Source organism: Heteronotia binoei, chromosome 4 (assembly GCF_032191835.1).
Source record: "Heteronotia binoei isolate CCM8104 ecotype False Entrance Well chromosome 4, APGP_CSIRO_Hbin_v1, whole genome shotgun sequence".
In the NCBI taxonomy this organism is placed as follows: Eukaryota; Metazoa; Chordata; class Lepidosauria; order Squamata; family Gekkonidae; genus Heteronotia; species Heteronotia binoei.
Genome location: NC_083226.1, coordinates 104,453,130 through 104,473,757, shown reverse-complemented (window position 1 = coordinate 104,473,757; position 20,628 = coordinate 104,453,130). Strand labels below are relative to the sequence as shown.

General features: G+C 46.4%; 1 protein-coding gene across 1 annotated transcript in view; it reads right to left on the bottom strand.

Annotated features, from left to right (window-relative positions):
* TMEM232 (transmembrane protein 232) overlaps positions 1–20,628 on the bottom strand; it is a 143,703-nt gene that overhangs the window by 91,072 nt on the left and 32,003 nt on the right. Inside the window, exon 5 of the mRNA XM_060236564.1 lies at positions 2,621–2,720. Within this exon, the coding sequence (XP_060092547.1) occupies positions 2,621–2,720 (100 nt within the window). The remainder of the gene's footprint in view (positions 1–2,620; positions 2,721–20,628) is intronic.

Here is a 20,628-nt window from a genome sequence, read left to right as displayed (position 1 = left end):
CCATTCCTTTGTAAAAAGCCTTATTGACTATCTTTTTTTCTTATTCTGATTTCCTTTGTTGCAAGATTTCACATTATTTGTGATAAAGGGCCATTTCTTTCAAATCATTGCTGGATAGGTGAATAGATCCAGTATGAGAGTTAAGCACCATTCTTTTGATTTATTATTGTTTATCTGATCAGCAAGAGTGTTAAGCTGAGTTATATTCCTTTTCAGGATAACCAGAAAGCCAATGCAAATCTATAACCCCCACCCCCTAAACTGAGTTATGTTCCTTTTCAGGATAACTAGAAAGCCAATGCAAATCTATAATCCCCACCCCCATAAGGGAACAGGATGGATAGAACCATATTCTTCATGCTTTATTTTGGGTCATTACAAAAATAATGGTAGTTGGCTTCTCCATTAATAACATTCAAGAAAACTCAGAATACTATGAGGTTTGGTGCACAATTGTGAGTTAGAATCCTTTTATAGACAAAATGAACTCCATTAACATTTTTCACAGACAAGCTGTAAGCTTCAGAAGAGGCATCTTGGCTTCCCACCATGAGCCCTGGGCTAGTTACGAACTATGGTAATATGGACTTGCCTGGTTTTTGCAATATAACTCAAGGAAGTTATGCAGTCTGCTCTTAATTTATAACACAATTATAGAAAAGAGTAAAAAAAACCCTAGCTTTTTAAAATTTTCAAACTCATAATCATTAAATTGCTCCCGGATCCTAAAATAAATACTTTCTTAAATATGTTTCTGGTTAGTTTTAAATCCAACATTAATAGCTTATTTAGTACTGGGAAGACTCTATGTGACAACATTTGAAAATTGTCAGTACCTATAAAGCTACTTTAAGAAATACTTACTACGGAGTATTCATTAATCTCCCCCTAGACCATTTCATTCTACTACTCCCACTGTCTATAGCACATGAATTGTGCCAGATTATCATTAGACATAATCAATTGAGTTGATAGAATCTTGATAATATGCTCCTGTTGTAAAAACACTTAGAGGTCCAGTTTATAAAATCCAACAATAACTTTGTAGAGGAACAACTTTACTGTGCTTATCTTGTCTATCCACAAGCTTAGCATTCTGCACCAGCTACTTATGAAATATCAGGGACGGCTCACCCACTAGGCAAATTAGGCATTTGCCTAGAGTGCCAGGAGGGGTCATGCTGAAATGGGCTTCCCCCGGTACCCCAGACAAATGTCTAATTCCTCCCTGCCTCCCCCACCCCCGCTATGCTCAGAGGAGTGACGCCAGCCTCCTCCTTACCCACTTTGTCGCAGGCATTTCAGTAAAGAGTTTTCTGAAGAGTGCACATGACAACGAGTCTTCACTCCACCCACCCTTGGAAGGAGGATGGTGTGGTGCAGTAGGGTGGCACCGCAGAGGGGGCATGGCATGGCAAGTCTGCCTGGAGCACTGTGCACCCTAGGGCCAGCCCTGTGTAATATATTACAGATTGTTCCAGAAGTAAAACTGATGAGAAATGCAAAGGTAGAAGTGGCACAGATTTCCTCAAAAGTAGGAAATAATCCTGGGTTAAGGTAAATCATGGCTTGACTTAAATAAGCAGTTCAGTGAATGAGGGTAGTTGTTGTCTTTGCAGGCATTTCTCCTTTAGAAGTTTACAATGTCTTTACCAACCAAAAGTAATGCTGGAGTAAACAATGAAGTACAAATAGAGCTAAGTCTAACTTAGCCCTTTGCTACAATGTTTTGGGTGATATTGCTGGAATGAAGCAGAGTAAAGGGGATAATAGGCTTGCCAGTCCCCAGGTCCCAGTGAAGGATCCCCTGGTTTTGCAAGCTCCTCCCCAACAGCCGCCATGTGTCTTTAATCTTGGCAGGCTTAGAAGGCACTTGCAACTGTTTGTGCATTAGAACATGTGTGTACCTTTAAATCTCAGCAGCAGGATGCAGGGGGCAGGCGAGTAGGCAGAGCCATGAGTGTGTGAAGCTATGAGAAAAGCAGAGTCCCTCTGTTTTGCATTTGCTTCAGAAGTCATTTATTTAGTAATATGGATAGGAAAGTGTTAGCTAGAACCCGATTATGGGATGGAGGAAAACTCCATCCCCTAAGTGGCTCTCCTTTTGTATTCCTGTCTGCAGAAGCTGGATGAAATACAGCAGATGGTTACATTCAGGAACTCCTGTGCATAAATTGCCCCAGTGAAATCACAAAACTATGAGCTTGCAAACTGTTTATTTTGCCTTCTTTGTGAGTGTGTGTATCCCTTTTAAAAAGCCATGCTTGGAAATGCTTCCAAAGCCTGACAAGGAGATTTGTGGGAGTATGACAAATTTCATTTTCATTTAGTGGAAGTGCAGCTGCCAGGGTAGGCAAAAAAAAGATGAGGAAATTAAGACTGTATTCAGGGGAACTGCACTGCTGTATTTTTATTTATTTATTTAGGGGGTGGGAAAGTCTCCTGGCTCCACCTGCAAAGTCCCCAGGTATTTCCTCAGTTGGATCTGGCATTCCTAGGGGGTAGCTAATTTTAGATTCTAACAGTGTGCCACAAATGTTATATATGCCAGAAAGGGAGAGACAGAGATCTTATATTTACATTCTGTGCATGGGATGAGGGAAGAGAGATAAGTACGTACCTTTTAAGCTAATATGAAGTCTAGATTTCTGTTCTCCACAAAACTCCAAATAACCCGAAAGATGCAAGAGTAGAAGTCTTAGAAAAACCAAATAACCAAGCTGTCAAAAGAAACACAAATGTATTAATTGATATCATGTCTTTACAATTCAACTGTGGCCTATTTGTAAACATTTTACAAACCCTCTTAGCTTGTTGTATCAATTAAAGGAATTTTGTTCCTATTCAGAACCTCTTGTTGGCTCCACCCAAACCCATGATTTGGGGATCCAACTCGCTCATATTATGTCAGAATGCTGGTGGACTTTGACCAACTCCTTTGTATAAATACCACTCTTAATAATTTAAACTTTTGATTATCCATACATTTGATACGTTTACCAACCCACTCAAGGTCATAATATACTAGATAAGTATATCTGTGATGTAAGTCCACACACAAAAAAACCTTAGGTTAAACAAAAGGTCTTTGGACAGAGTCAGGTGGGTAGCCATGTTGTTCTGAAGCAGCAGTCCAGTGACACCTTCAAGACCAACAAAGTTTTATTCAAAGCTTTCATGTACATGAAGACATCTTCAGAGACACTGAACTGGAAGTCAGTAGTCCATACATATAAGAACATAAGAGAAGCCATGTTGGATCAGGCCAATGGCCCATCCAATCCAATACTCTGTCACACAGTGGCCAACCCCCCCCCCCCAGGTACCATCAGGAGGTCCACCAGTAAAGCCAGGTGAGCAGGTAGAAGGTGAGCAGCAAATTAGCATACAACATAATGAAGATGTTTAACAGATTCAAGGACCAACCAGGAATAATAAGCTTAGTTTATATGGTTACCATTTGTTTGGGTTTAATTCCGGAGTAAAACATAGTAAAGGAAATAAAATATAAAATTAGAGATTCGTGGCAGATGTGCCCTTAATTTTGGAATGGTAAGAGTAATTAACTGAGACCCCGCCCTTATGCTCCATCCATCTCTTCTCAAACACGGAGGCATCCTTACAGTATCTTCTTCTTTGTGGTTAGGGTGATTGGTTGTGCAGTGTATCTTCTCTGTCCCAAGATCAGAGAAATACATTTCCATCTACCATTCCAAATTACATTACATTCTACTATTCATTACATTACAATTTACTATTGCAATCTACTATTTTGAATAAGAAATGAAATAAAATAAAGAGGATGCATAGCCCTTCTGGAAGACTGGTGAGAATTCAGATGTAAGGACTGAATGAGGTTAGCATATGAAGTGAGATAAGAAACTAATATATCTGTTAAGTCCTTTGGACAGTGGGCTTCACTCACTGCAACCTTCCTCTGATATAATGTGTTATGAATCCACTAGTTATCATTGTCAAAGAAGAGTATATTTGTGCATATGATGAATATTTACACCATGTTGATTAGCCTGTGCAGAAAAAGGCAAAGGTCTTATGTGTAGAATCATAGAGTTGGAAGGGACCTCCAGGGTCATCTAGTCCAGGGGTCCCCAGCCCCGGTCCATGGCCTGTTTCCAAGTGGGCTGCGCAGCCATCCTCCCACCCAACCCCCGCGCAGCCTCGCCGTCCCCCCACTTTAAGACTGGGGAAGGTGCCATGAAGCACTTTCCAGGCCGACCTCCCCCGCCCCCTGATGATCAGCTGATCCAGTCAGCGGGGAAAACCATGGCAGCAGCGGCGAGCAACTGCTGAAACAGCCGTGCTGCTGTGGTTTTCCCAGCTGATTGGATCAGCTGATCGGTGGGGGGGAGGTCAGTCTGGAAGGTGCTTCACCTTCCCTGGCCTTAAAGTGGTAAAAACAGGGGATGGCGAGGATGCGTGGGGGTGGGCAGCAATGCTGCAGGGGGTGGGGCAGAGGAGGAAACGGGGGGAGGAGGAGGCACCACGGGGGCGGGGGGGCTGCCAGCTCTGGGGCCACGGTGGTCCCTGGGACAAAAAAGGTTGGGGGCCACTGATCTAGTCCAACCCCCTGCACAATGCAGAAAACTCACAAATATCTTTCTCCTGCAGATTAAGGAGAAAGCAGTGATATTGTTGGATATCAAAATGTGCTTGATAAGACATGGTAATTTTAAAAAGGTTGTCAAAACTGGTAATCTGGAGGCAAGGAGATGATTCAGCAAAGAGAAAAAGGAATGTCGATCATTTACTGAGACTCAAACAGGAAGTTATGAAGTGAGCACGTAGACCTACACCTCAACAACAACCTGCTCAGATATAGGTCACAGGGGTCGGAATCAGCAGCAGAGAGGGCCTAACGGACCTTATTGGCTTTTCATGTCACCTGATCCTGATCAATTCAAAGCTGCCATAACCACCATCCATCTGCAGTGATGGCACTAGTCTTGCAATGGCCAGGCCAACTCTTCCTTCTGCATGCAAACTGCCAAAGTAATAGAGGGAATAATATATTTGTGCCCTGTTGTCAAAGTATCTGATTTGAAACTTCCAGCATTCCTCAAAAGATTCAGATTGCTCTAAGTCAGGGGATGGGGAAGCAAGATGTTTTGGTCTTCGTATACAAAAGAGTCATAAGAAAACCAAATAAGTGGCCAGCAAATTACTGGAACTGTACTGCTTCACACAAAGTAATGGGAGTGTTGAAGCACAGATGACAAATCATTATAGAGATCTCATCTGAAATATGAGCTTGTTTTAATAATGCTTATGACGCACCTGGTGATTTTAAATTGATTTTTTTTAATCTTGTGCACAGTGAAACAGGTTTTTTTTTTTGTTAATTAACATACCAGTTGACAGGGAAAAAATCCAATAATGCCTGAGAAAGTTAATAGTCTCTATACAACCATTATTCAAGAAAATAAAGCACTAAACAAGACAACAGAAGTCTTGGAGAGTGTATTAGAACTTAAGATGTCAAAATAATTGGGTTCCCTGGATAGGGGAGCAGCTTACTTCTCTGTTTTTCTTGGAAATATGTTTGAGCACTGCAAGAGATCTCACACAAGATATTTTAAAAACACAGAGAGACAATTAAAAGATGGCCATTTAAAGAATCCAAGCAAAAATACGGAAAACATCTTTGCAAGATAGACAAAGCAATACCTCTATTCATGCTGAAGCAAGTTCATTAATTTGCTTTTGAGGAACCAGGTAGAAATAGGGTTAGCTGGGGAGGCAGTGGATCTCCTACTTCCAGGCCCCACCTCTGGCTAGTGGGGGGACTTACCAGGAAAGAGAAGGAGGTCCAGGCTGTCACTAGCAATGCAGCAACTTCACTTCTGATCAGTGTTCCCTCTAAACTGGGTTAGTGTGAGCTAGCTAACAGTTTTTTAGCCTCCAGCTTACACACTTTTGTCTTAGCTCAGGAAAGATGGCCACAAAACAAACTAATGCATGCAGTAGCTCACAACTTTAATGCCAGTAGCTCACAAGTAGAATTTTTGCTCATAAGACTCCAAAGCTTAGAGGAAGTATTGCTTCTGATGTGCACTGGAAGTGATGTCAGAGAGCCAGTTTGGTGTAGTGGTTAAGTGTGCGGACTCTTATCTGGGAGAACCAGGTTTGATTCTCCACTCCTCCACTTGCACCTGCTAGCATGGCCTTGAGTCAGCCATAGCTCTGGCAGAGGTTGTCCTTGAAAGGGCAGCTGCTGTGAGAGCCCTTTCCAGCTCCGCCCACCTCACAGGGTGTCTGTTGTGGGGGAGGAGGGTAAAGGAGATTGTGAGCCACTCTGAGACTCTTCTGAGTGGAGGGCGGGATATAAATCCAATATCATCTTCTTCATCATCATGTCAGCGACATCACAGTGACATTCTAGTATTTGGGCAAAAACTCTGTGGCAGAAACCATTTTACCATAGAGTTTATGTCCAAATACCAGAGCATTACCACAATGTCACAACATGATGACATCACTTCTGGTATGCACCAGAGGTAGCCATGTCACCAATGCCACAAATGTAAAGAGTTAACTAGACCGTGATTATGGGATGGAAAACTCCACCCCCTAGACTGTTCTCTTCCTTACTTTAATTTTCCTGTTAGTCTGAAGAAGTTGGTTGAAATACAGCAGATTGTTACATTCAGCAACTCCCATGACTAAAGCAATTTATACCATTGCCCCAGTGAGATCATTAAAATGTGGACTTGCAAACTGTGTGTTTATTTTGGCTGCTTTGTGAGTGTGTGAGTGTGAGTGTGTGTGTCCCTTAATAAAGCCATACTTGGAAATGCTACCAAAGCCTGACAAGGGACTTGTGAGGGTATGACAAATTACACTTTCATTTAGTAGAACTGCAACTGCTGGGGAACCCTTTGAAAGCAAAAAAGAGGACAAGGATATGAAGACAGTATTTAAGGGAATTGCACGGCTGTATTTTTATTTGTTTGTCTTTTTTAGGGAATAGGCCAGGCTCCGCCCTCAAAATCCCCAGATTCTGATTTCCTGATTTGGACCTGGAAACTCTAGAACTGAAAAAGCCCCTAACAAATCAACTTAGCACAATGAATAACACAACAATCCCATTATTGTGCATTCCTCTGGGTTATACATGAAGCAAAAAGCACACATGACAATAAAAGGACATCGCATCAGGTCTTTCTACAAAAAGGATCATTCAAAGATGCCAGTTTGGCTATATAACAATGACAGGTATGAGCAAATTTTCACATTTATGCCTTACAAATTGCTTCCACTGAGGAAACAGCATGACTGACTGCAGAAGTAGCTGTCCCCTGAGAGAATGAGTGATGAGACGTTCTGGTATATCTCTACACTGATCCCTGGGTGCAGCCAGATGTACCATTAGTGTGACACAGCTCCGTCTCACTGACGGATTAAATGTGTTCGTTCAGACATCCACATCTGGCCATCGAGCGTCATCCAGGGTCATTCTGACTTGACAGCGCAGAAAGTCCGGCCCTTTTTCAAAACAGCGGCACAAGATCGGCTTTTACCTGTTTGGACAGCTCACGCGTGATACTGCCCCTTGGAATGTTTACCGCCCCTCCCGCCTTTTTTTTTTTAAAGACCCAGCAGACATGCACATTGCCAGATCATCCGGGAATCTGAGGTGAACCTTCTGCTTCTCCAATCAACACAGGATTGGAGGGGGGGGAACGTTATCCCACTCTTCAGAACAGGAAAAAAATCTTTTTTTTCAATGTGGAGGATTTCCAGATATCATTGGCACTGCCAATTTCTAGGAAATTAATTCCTGACAGTTCCCTGGTTTGAATCCGCAATGTTAATTCCGGAAATTTTCTCCCTTCCCCCTGCCTCTGAAGCATTGTTTGATTTCCCACCTCCAAACAGTTGGGGGCATGTTCAATGGACCCCCCCCCCCCCAGAAATTAACATCTGATCACGCATGCTCCAAGAAAAGAGCGTGATAGTTTTGGATGTGTGATCGCTCAACAACAGAATGAGTCGCATTCTTGGATGCTCGTCTGAACAGCCCTGCATCAAATCAATATTCAGCGGTTCAAATTTGAGCACTACACACCCGCTTTTAATGTGAGGTGTGGCCGCACCCCCTGTGTGGCATAGCCATACATAGTCTTTAATCCAGTGCCTCAACATAGACATGAAGACTCTAACCTGCCAAGTTCTCCAACAAGACAGACTACAGATAAAGTTTCACGTAGTTTAGAATTTTCACTGCTACTGAATATAGAAACTGCACCTACTCACCTCTCACCAATGGTTGACATAGGACTTCTTTAACATGATGTCCACATCAATCAACCTGTTCTGTCCCTGCAACTGATTTTGGAAGGAAAGCTAACTCAGTTAAACAACTCTCCATTCCAGGTGAGAGATGCTCATCCTGGTTTCCAATAACAACCAGAATCCTTTAGCTGACATGGAGATGAGCTCCTTAACTGCTTAGACTGGCATCCATCATGAGGAGTTCTCTCTGAGGATCTTGAAGAGATTGCCCAGTTGTCTGTCTCTATCATGCAAGCTCCTGAGACAGTTGAGCAAGCACCACTGTAATCTAAACTGAGAAGGTGGAATCTGGTCCATGGAGTCACATCTTGTCGTGACACCAACATCCCAGCAGACTTGCTAATGTTATTACATTCATCAAGCCCAATGAAGAACCACTGAACTCAGGGGCCTGATTTTATCTGCCTTTCTTGGAACAGAAAACCTTGCCCATTGTCATGTCTATAACTACTCCCAGGTGTAGAACTCTCTGTGTGAGGCTCAGCCAAGTCCTTAGCTTGGTTGGTCACAAAACCATGGTTCCTCAGTTCCATTCCTGTAGGCCTTGGGGCTAGGGTTGTCAGGCCCCTACTGACCACCTGTGGGGGAGGGGGAGGGAGAGGACAGAGTTGCCAGATCCAAGCTGAGAAACTCCTGGAAATTTGGGGATGGAGCCTGATGAGGATAGGGACCTCAGTGGGGTACACAGCCATAGAGTCCACCCTCCAAATCATCCATTTTCCCTTGGTAAATTGATATCTGTAGTCTGGAGATGAGCAGTATTTCCTGGAGATCCCAGGTCCCACCTGGAGGCTGGCATCCCTACTTGAGAAGGAGGAGGAGGAGGTTTGGATTTATATCCCACCCTTCACTCAAAGTCTCAGAATGGCTTACAATCTCCTTCCCTTCCTCTCCCCACAACAGACACCCTGTGAGCTAGGTGGGGGTAAGAGAGCTCTCAGAGAACTGTTCTTGAGAGAACAGCTCTAAGAGAACTGTGTCTGACCCAAGGTCACCCAGCAGCTGCATGTGAAGAAGTGGGAATCAAATCCAGTTCTCCATATTAGAGTCCACCACTCTTAACCACTACACCAAACTGGCTCTCTGATCTGCTCAGGATGCAGAAATTTTAAAAACTGGGTGTGAAGAGATGCCATCAAAATTGTGAACCCTTAGGTCAGCACTCTCTGGAACAGCACAAAGTTCAGTGGGAGGGCTTGGCATTGGAACTGCTGTTCTGCCTATGTAAATTGAAGAAAAAGTCTGTCAGCTTCATGAATGGGGTTGCATAGATATACCTAACAAAGTAGGAGACTGAGAGGTCCCCTTTGCTGACCACTGCTATGACAAAATAGGCTTCCCAACCTTCCCGCCCTGGCGGGGGACCCCAGGATTTCCACCCTCTTCCCCCGCTCCCCCAAAAAACGGAAGCGGGGGGAGGGGGGAAACGGCGCCGGGGAGCATGGCGAGCCACCCGATCCTGGAGCGGGCGAGGCCGCTGCACCGCGCCGCTGCCACCCCCTCCCCGCCCACCGCAGCTGTTCCTCCGAGATGGGCCCAGGCTGAGCCCATCTCGGAGGAGCAGCCAAGAGGCGGCAGCAGCGCAGGCAAAACCAGCGAGGCAAAACCAGAGAAGGAGAGGGCGGAGGCAGGCCAGGAGCATGGCGAGCCGTGAATCCAGGCCCTTCTAGGACCCGGGCTCGCGGCTCGCCACGCCCCCAGCCTGCCTTCACCCCCCTTCGATTCCACCCCAGAGGCGGAGTGGAGCGGGCGCCCCCACCCCCACCCCACCGCAGCTGCTCCTCAGCCTGAGCCCATCTCGGAGGAGCAGCCACGGCGAGCGGAGAAGAGGTGGCAGCCGCGCAGCAGCATCGCCCGCTCCGAGACGGGGTGGCTCGCCACGCTCCCCGGTGCCGTTTCCCCCCCCTCCCCCCTAGCTCCACCCCAGTGTCTCCTGGCTCCACCCCCAAAGTCTCCTGGCTCCACCCCCAAAGTCCCCAGATATTTCTGGGATTGGACTTGGCAACCCTATGACAAAGCTAAGTGCTTCTATACAAGATTTCTTCTGTTTTATTGTTCAGTTCAGACACTTTTGGTCTAGAATGGCTCTCACATCTCTGTTCTTATTTTAGGTCAATTAAAGAATTGAGGAAATCCACTGATGCTTGCCTAATTTTATTAGACTGTGCACCAGAGACTAGGGCCGGATCTAGGGAGGGGCGGAGGGGGCGCTTGCCCCAGGTGCCACCAGAGGGGGGGTGCCAAATTGGATATGGAATCCATTCTATTCCATGGGCCCATAAGATAGAATGGACCTACAAGGGGGCGTCATGTTTTAATTCTAAGGTAAAGGTAAGACAGTCTCCTGTGCAAGCACCAGTCATTTTTGACTCTGGGGTGATGTCGCATCATGTCATTTTCACAGCAGACTTTTTTACAGGGTAGTTTGCCATTGCCTTCCCCAGTCATCTACACTTTCCTCCCAGCAAGCTGGGTACTCATTTTACTGACCTCAGAAAGAAGGAAACCATGAGCCGGCTACTAATTTTGCCCCCCCCCCCCCCCCGCTCAAAAAACACATAGATCCTGTCCTGCCAGAGACTCAGCACCATATCCCTCAAGGTATTTAATAATTCTAAAGAATAGCCCTGGAGATTGTAACCAGCAACCAGCAATCCATAGGTGAGCCTTGTGTTGTGGCTTCCTTCTTTTCTCCAGTCTTAAGAGATATTCCAGGATTTGTGAAGGTGGCACTGCTTCTAGACTGTTGCCATTTGCTCCTGATCCTCTACAAAGGCTTTATTCTTTAGAAAGAAAGTGAAGTTTTTGATGCTTTCCTTTTCTTATGGCTGGTTGTAACCTCCCTCTTTTAATCCTCGGTGTTTGTCCCAAGACTCCTCAAAGGAGCTTATTCCCCACAAGGTGGCCTAAAGCCAACCTGAAATGAGCAGTAATGCCTGATTCTCAGCACCAAAGCCAAAAATTATGCTAAATCACCATGTTATAGTCCATGACTCAAGTCAACAGCTGCCTCTCTTTCCCACCCCCCATCCACCTTTCCATTAACAGTGGGAAAAATGTAAAGGAAGGGCAGAATGCCTCTGGAGGAAATACACTGTTTCTATGCTTTAGAGAAGCCTCGAAACCCATCTTTTCCTTGGAAAAGGGAAAGGAGGTAAGAAGAGGAAATAAGAAAACCCTAAAGCTGAGAAATTATACTAGAGTCAAGTTCACTCAATAGAATTCACAATGTCCTTTCCACTTGTCAGACACAATCTAACTGGGAAGCAGAGAAGCCCCTTTTACTGGAGTCAGGTGAAAGCTCACAACCCTGCCTGAATACAGGAGGTGGTGCTTCTCACAACACTCTAGACTGCAGCACCATATGTATCATTGAAGAATATGGAAAGCACGATTGCCTTTTATTTCTAGTAATGACATAGAACCCTGCAAGTGTGTGAGTGCACTCATATATAGAAGGATCAAGCTCACCAACCATAAGTAAAACACGCATCAGCTAGAAGTCTATTAGGATTGTTTACTAAAATGTTTCTGAGATTGTTAATGGGTGGATCCCACCATCGCAACATTCTCTCAGAGTTTGAGCAGGGAAATCACTTCAGTCAAGATCAAAATGTACTGTTTGAAAGGCCCCTGTGACCCATACAAAAAAGGGGAACGGAAGATTGGTATCACTTACCGTGAAGCTTCCTTCTCGGTGGACTGGCAGTGGGTCGGTCCGACTACTGGGTATAGGCTCCTCCTCCTCGTCACAGGGTCGGGTGCTCCAATTGATCCGGAGGGGGAGTGGCCTATACCACCCAGGACGCGCCAGTTGTATCCAAGCCGCATCCCCCTAATAATAAAAATTTTCACCACCTCCCCATTCACGTACAGAGACGAATAAATGAGAAGATTAGTTTATTACAGTTTAACACACCATACAAATGGCAGATTGAAAGAAAGTCACTGTTAAGCAAAGGTAACATCCTTCCCACAGGGAAAGCACCATTGCTCCAGGATCCATCTCCAAAACTCAGGAAGCCGCTCAACCTTTAACGGGCGGGCCGGACCGACCCACTGCCAGTCCACCGAGAAGGAAGCTTCACGGTAAGTGATACCAATCTTCCGTTCTCCGGTGGTCTGAACAGTGGGTCGGTCCGACTACTGGGACGTAACAAAGCTGAACATCCCCGGGCGGGACCGGCTTCCCTGTTTAGAGTGCATGCTGCAGCACACGCCTCCCAAAGGCCGCCTCCGCTGAAGCCCATTTATCCACTTTATAGTGCCTGGTAAAGATATGTACCGATTTCCAAGTCGCTGACTTACACACAGCTTCTACGGACGGAAAGGACCGGTACACAGCTGATGTTGCAGCACCCCTTAGAGAATGGGGCGTGATCCCATCTGGAGGGGTTTGACCTTGGGCCTTGTAAGCCAAAACAATACACTCCCGTAGCCACCTGCTAAGGGAGGAAGTGGAGACCTGTCGTCCCTGCGACTACTTGCTAAATGAAACAAACAATGCATCAGACTTCCTCCAGTCTTTTGTGCGATCAATGTAAAAACTAAGTGCCCTCCTAACGTCTAAACAGTGCAGCTCCCTTTCCTTGGGAGACTGGGGGTTGGGACAAAAATTTGGAAGAACCAACTCCTGGGACCTATGAAAGACAGAATTAACTTTAGGAATGAAAGATGGGTCTGGCCTCAGCACCACCCTTTCATTATGGAAAACACAAAGCTCCTAGTCGACCGACAGGGCCCTTAACTCAGACACTCTCCGTGCTGTAGTGATACCCACTAGAAAAATTGTTTTTAGAGTCAGTTCCTTCAGTCCACAGGAAGACATAGGTTCGAAGGGATGCCCACACAACGCAGTTAGTACTATATTCAACTTCCACGAGGGGAATCTATGTACCTGTGGGGGCTTAAGGAGAGCAACACCCTTCAGGAACCGTTTAATGTGCGGATGCGCTGACAAGGACTTACGTCCCCGCACCCCCTGTATAGACGATATGGCCGTCACCTGACGCCGTAGCGTGCTGGTAGAAAGCCCCTTGTCTGCCCCTTCCTGAAGAAAACCTAGAATACCATTTACCTTCACCGTCATCGGATCCCACCCCCGTAAGGTAAACCACGAAGCAAAAACCTTCCAGGTGGTATTGTATATCCTATTAGTGGAACACTTACGCGATGCTAACATAGTGTCCACCACTCTGGTGCTACAACCTAGTTCCTTGAGCTGTAACCGCTCAACTTCCAAACTGTCAATTGCAACATGTCTGGTTGAGGATGAGACATGCTGCCCTGTGTCAGAAGGTCGTCCCTCCCTGGCAGCCGCCAAGGAGGCTGAATAGACAACCTCAGGAGCTCCTGGAACCATGACCGTCTCGGCCAGAAGGGAGCCACCAACACCATCTCCGCCTTTAGTTCCACCACCCTCTGTAACACCCTGGGTAATAGAGGAAGGGGCGGGAAGGCCTACACTAGTCCCGTCGGCCCTGCAGCGCTGAGGGCATCGGTTCCTTCTGCCCTTGTGTCTCTGACCTTCGCAAAGAACCTGTCCACTTGGCAATTTTCTGCCGTGGCAAACAAGTCCACCGACACAGGTCCGTACCTGTCCACTATTAGACGGAAGGTGTCCCTGTGTAACATCCACTCTGTTTGGTCCAGCCAGCGTCTGCTGAGCCAATCCGCTAGCAGATTGTCCTTCCCTGGAACATGCACCGCTTTGATTGACAGGAGATTGACTTCGGCCCACTCGAAGAGAACCTTCGCCTCGGCATGAAGTGATTTCACCCTGGTTCCTCCCTGTCGATTTACATATGCTTTGGCGGTTGAGTTGTCCGTTTTCACCAGGACATGGTGACCCCTCAGAACTGCCTGCAACCCTAACCGGATCGCCCTGAGTTCCAGGAAGTTGATACTGCGCTTCATCTCGTGAGGCTCCCACTGACCCTGGATCATTTGATCCTGTGAGTGAGCCCCCCAACCCCATAAACTGGCATCTGTAGTCACGCAAACCCTCTGAGGTTCGCGAAGCGGGTAACCTGGACTGAAAAGACCCGGGTTCAACCACCACTGTAACTGGGACGTCACCTCTAACGGTAGTGTCACCAGTTTGGGAATTTTGTTCCTTATAATCTCCTGAAAAGGCCGCAGAAAAAATTGTAGGGGATGAGTGTGGAATCTGGCCCAAGACAGTAGATCCTGAAAGGATACCATCATCTCTAAGACTTGTGCTAACTTCATGACTGGCACCTTCGGTTGCTGTAACACCCCTTGCAGAGGAGGCAAAACTTCTCCCGTCTCTCTGGGGTTAAGAAGACTCTGTCCACCTTTGTATTTATTTCCACTCCCAGATGCACTAGTATCTGAGAGGGAAGCAGATTGCTCTTCTCTAGGTTCACCACGAAGCCGTGAGAGCGCAACATGGTCACTGTCTGCTGCATGCCCTCCAGGCATTGCTGGTGGGACCCTGCCTTCACCAGAATGTCGTCCAGGGAAGGAAATAGGGCCACACCCCGCAATCTCAGCTCCGCCACCAGGGTCACCAGAATTTTTGTGAATACCCGGGGCGCAGACTTCAGACCAAACGGCAGGGCTCGATATTGAAAATGCTTCCCCCCGTAGGATAAACGTAGAAAACTTCTGTGTGATTCCCGAATGGGAACATGCAAGTAGGCCTCTGACAGATCCAAGGAAGCCAGAAAATCCTGAGGCTGAATGGCTAGCAATACTGACCGTAGTGTCTCCATCTTGAAATATTTTGTCAGGATGAACTTGTTGAGCCATTTCAGATCCAGAATGGTTCTGAACTCCCCGTTCTTTTTGGGAACTAAAAATATCACCAAATAGACTCCCAAACCCTGTTGAAGTACCGGGACGGCCTCCACTGCCCCTATATTCACCAAGTGCTGAATGGCCGACAACATTGCTCTGAGAGCAGATAAATCTTTTTTCCGGGGAACCCCTCAAAAATGGTTGGGGGGAAGAGAGTGAAATTCCAAGGCGTAACCTTGTTCCACTACTTCTAGAACCCACTTGTCCTGAATTGACTGATTCCAAATGTCTGTGAAAAGGGAAGGACGACCCCCTATTTTGTTTGTCGGCTGGTGAGAGGCATAGTCACTGGGATCCTCCTTTCTTGGAGGGATTTTTGGAACCCTGATCTGCCTTCCCAGAGTAGTATGGTTTGGGATCACGCCCCTTCTGCTGCCACTTGCCTCTGAAGGGACGAAAGGAACCTGGTCTGGATGGTTTCTTCGAATCTCGAAAGGAAGGAAAGGACTTCCTCTGTTTCGACTCTTTACTCTTGGAAGGTAAAACCTTCTTTTTATCCTTGTTCTCAATGAGGTATCTATCTAGGCCCTCCCCGAACAACAAGGCTCCTTTAAAAGGCACCGCTGCCACCCTGGCTTGGGCTGCAGTGTCTACCTCCCAATTACGCAACCAAATGTTGCGTCTGGCAGCTACCCCACATGCCATGGCCCTGGCCACCAGTTGCATGGTGTCTAATGAACTATCTGCCACGAAGGCAGCGGATAAAGCAATCTTTTTTAACTCGTCCTTGAACTCCTTAGGAGCTCCACTGTCTGCTGCTGCCAAGTTATTAGACCACGTGCACATTGCTCTGGCAAACAATGAAGACGTAGTGGCTGCCTTGATGGCCCAAGATGTCGCTTCAAACTCTTTGCGTAAGGCCTGCTCAACCCTCCTATCGCATGGATCCCTGGGTAAACCATCTGCATCCATAGGAAGGACCGAATTGGAAATCAGGCTAGTTACAGGGTCATCCACTGTTGGTAACTTTAATCTCTTAGTAGCCTGTGGAATAAGCGAATAAAGTTCGGAGAGAACCTGTTGGTTTGCTTTAGGCTTAGTCGGACGTTCCCATTCCGCTTTGACTAAGGCAAAAAAGGCCGCAGGCAAAGGAACCCCTGTCTGAGCACTGCTCAATTTTGGCATCATCTCCCCTGAACCTGTGGGGAGATCAGGATCCAACTCCTCATTTTCTTTAGGAGTGGGTACAAAGTTGAGGGTCCTCAGTACTTTGGGAAGCAATTTTGAATAGTATTCAGAAGGAAAGAGCCTAGATTGAACAGTGTCAGTCTGCTCCTCCTTGTCTGACAGTTCACCCTCCTCCTTATCTGACTGCTCAGAGTTTTCTGATTCCTCAGCTGAGCTCAAGAGGGGGGAATCCAAACCCAAAGGAGGCTTGATCTTAGAGCGTCCTTCCATAGTGTCACTGGGACTAGTATCTCTGCCCCTTTTCCCTCCATCCTTTTTTGGTTGTAGGGAAGCAGGGGAGTCTAGCTGCTGACGAAGGTCCTGTCCCAACTCTTTTAGCAGCTCTTTCTTAAGCCAAAGGACTAAATTTGACTTGGCATCCTCTCCTGTGAGGTCAAGATTCTGAGCCTCCTGTTGAGGAGTCAGAGCCCCAGACAGAAGAGGTAGATCACATTCGCTGTGTGAGTTGCTGTGTGAGCTAGCCACCATTTTGTAGCTTCTCACGTCCCTATAAGGGAAGGAAAGGCAAAAGCAACTAAAAAAGAAGCGGGAAAAGGCTCAGAATGGAAGACAGAATGTCTCCGTTGCGCCCTCTATTGGGCCTTTTGGTATCTTGCCTTCCAGTCAGGAACAAACCCCCTCAGAGGCCTCTCTCTCTCACTCCTTTGCCAAGCCTATACGACTAGGCAGTCCGAAGGAGAGACAACGCGGGCAGCCTGGGGACCCATCTGAAGCCCCGTGGACTCGCGCGCAGCCCTGTTGCTGTAGGGCGGCTTACCGCGCTGCCTCTGCGCTTGCCGCCTCTCTTTCCTTCCGGCTTGGTTCCAATCGCGACTGCGAGGGAACGAAGCGCTGCAGGCGTCTGCCGTTCGCTCAAGGTCTACTCGTGAGTAGACCCTGCAGACTGCCGCCACCGGTGTTGTTGGGACCGATCCCAACGCTTCCGGTCTGTTTTGTTTCAGTAATCCGGATCTTCTGCGCTTCTCAGCAAGCGCCTGGAGAAAAACCGTCCTGCCTCGTGCAGGGCCGGGAGAAGAACTGGCGCGTCCTGGGTGGTATAGGCCACTCCCCCTCCGGATCGATTGGAGCACCCGACCCTGTGACGAGGAGGAGGAGCCTATACCCAGTAGTCGGACCGACCCACTGTCCAGACCACCGGAGACTGACTGAAGTTCAAGCTGAAACAATTCAGCAATGATGTGCTGCTCAATTATCTTTCAGGTTTTATTCAGCATTCAAAAATAAATGCGCTCATTTGGACACTCTCATTTGCATGGCTTCAATGTCATCCTCTCACTCAAATGCATAAATCCCTTGCTGCTACTTTAAGATTATGTGACCTAACATAATAACTCTCAGTTAATGATAATGCATATGGGAGAATAAGGAGGTCACATCATTTAAACAGGAAAAGCATATTATGCAAGATGATTATGAAATTATTTTTTAAAATTTCAAGCTAGCCATATCCAATGAGAACAAAAAAATACTGTTTGTATGTGCTTTAGAGCATCTATTAAAGTGTCACTTGAAAGAGGAAGCTTTATTTCACAAAACAGATATTTATGCACTACTTAGTTCAGATATGAATTCAAAAAAATAAAGATCTGAGATAAAACAAATTATAAAGAAGATGATGAGATAAAAACGAAACATATGCTCCTTTTACTTGCACCAATATATGGTGCAAATAGTTTTCTGCAATTTAAAAGTTAGACAGCAGAAACTGTACCCCCCCACACACACTATAGATTTTCACTATTCATGATTATGAGGTAGGGTTCAGAGTAGGGATGGGCACAAATCGAAGTATGAATCACAATTCATGCCTAAAATAGCTGATTCGTGGTTTATTCTGAATTGGTTTGGATACTCACGCTATGAATGATTGTTTTTTGGGCAGTTTGCCTTTGTCGTTCTTGACGGGGGATCCTCCTCGCATGCTGCGTCATGCTATTATGCCAGGCGTGTTGCCCCAGCAAACCTGCCTGGCATGATAGCATCACTTCCAGGTGACATCATCATGCCAGGCATGTTTGTGGCACGCTGGCACTTATTAGTCCTCCTAAACCAAATGAACCAATGAACCACAATTTGTTCAGGAAATAAAAAAAAACATGAAACAAAATGAACCACTGAGTTGGGCAAACCAATGAATCATGAAATGACTATGCCCATCCTCTAGTTTAGAGTTAGCATCTGCCTATAGCTATATCTTAAATAATTGCATGCTTCATACTGAGTATTCTAACATAGGGTCAAACTGCTTTTATTGCAGTGTTACAAAAGAGCAACAACCAATAATCATGGTTCTGAGAAATGAAATATTTTAATTTTATTTCACTGATTTCTAAGAGTTCTTAACTGCTTTTCTGCTACAACTCAAGGCTGTATGCAGTCCTGAAATAATTTCAAAATCCAACAAAAAAATTAAAAACCACAGCAACAGAATACCCACATTCAGAGAAAGTAAGTGTGGTATAGTGCATAACTACCATTTAGGAGGCCCACGCTCAAGTCTCCACTCTACCATGGAAGTTTGCTGGGTGACCTTAAGCCAGTCACACACTCTCAATTTAACCTACCACACAGGGTTGTTATGAGGATAAAATGGAAGGAAGGAGGATAGGCTTCCCAACTCCCCCGCTCTGGCGGGGGACCCCTGAATTTGCAGCCTTCTCCCCCGCTCTCCAAAAATCCGGAAGCGGGGGTGGGGGGGGAAACGGCACTAATTTTGGTGCCACTCTGCCACATTGAGTTTCCCAGTCCTTATTATTGGGCGGAGGAGGAAGAAACTGGGAACCAGCTTCAGCCCCCCCTTTTCTGAAATGGCTGTGACTCAAGAGCAGCCCTACTGAGCCGCACTAGAGGGCTTTCGCTGACCGCAGCCGGACTGAACGAAGCCCAGTCCAGCGGGGGCGGTCTTTACAGGGAAGGCAGGGGGCTTTTCTTGCTGGGCTCTGCAGCCGCGGAAGGGTTAAAAGAGCCAAGCTGTTTGCTAGAGAGGCCGGTGGGGAGGGGCAGCATAGGGGAAACTGAACTGGGGGGTGAGGTGGCAGCTTGAGACAGGCCAAAGTGCGAAGAGCCCTGCAGTCGGAGCCCAGGAAGGTCCCCTCGCCAGTAAGTCCTTGCAGTCTCAGAAGGGAGAAATCCGGCTCTCACCACGTGCAGGGGGAAGAAGGGGTGTTTACATCCCTAGCAAAGGTGATGTTCTTCTCTGTCGGAGTTTCCCTTTGTCTTGCCTTGGCGAGTGGGGGTGGAGTGTCCGCAGGGCTTGCTTGCAAGGTTTGGAAAAGAGTGGAGGGGTGGGGGTCCAGACTCCAGGCCACCCGCATCCCTGAATCCAGCCCTCCTGCAGGGTGGAAATATATTATCTGGGATAGATTGCTCATTGTTTTAATTTTCTTTTCAATTTATTGGATCTTCTGCCTGTACCGTTCTATCGAGTGTCTCTTACATGTTGGAAATCACCTGAAGTCCCATTCCGGGGGAGGGGGGGAAGGAGCAGGATACACATTTGATCAAATAAATAGCCACCATGGTGTCCCAGGGATGATCACATGAGAGAAATCATTCAAAGTACTGCACCAGGAGTGGCCAAACTTGCTCATTGTAAGAGCCCACATAGAATAAACGTCGGATGTTTGAGAGCTGCAAGACATGAACATCAGATTTTGAAAGCCACAAGACTGGGAGGAAGGCAAATAAATGGAGGAGGAGAGAGGGAGGGAGAGGTAGAAAGAAGGCATCATTAACTTTAAATGCATTCTTCAAGTGACCAGCTGGCTTGGCTTGGAGAAATGATTTAAAGAGACAAATACCTTCTTCAGACTGGTCAGTGGGGTGGGGTGGGGGGCTTTGAGAGCCATACAATATGTATGAAAGAGCCATATGTGACTCTGAGCCACAGTTTGGCAACCCCTGTACTACACATTTGGGCCAGTGCTCCCCCCATCTGCAGTTTTCGGGGTGTATCTGTTTTATTTCGTTGCATAATTATAGAATGAAGTGTGACTCCAGTGGCACCTTTAAGACAAATGAAGTTTTATTCAAGGTATAACGTTTTGGGTACAAGCATACTTCTTCAGAAAAGTCCAGGTTTTTGCATTTTGTAAGAAAGGAAATATCAGGCTGTAGCTGTGCGACAGTGTGAGTTTCTTTGTAAGGTTGATAAAGTTTAATTCCTCATAGCTTCATGTGGTGCATTCCATGAAGATAGATTCAGGAGGGGAGCTTATACCTTGAATAAAACCTTTTTTTGGTCTTAAAGGTGACACTGGACTCAGACTTTGTTCTTCTGCTTCAAACCAATACAGCTACCCTCCT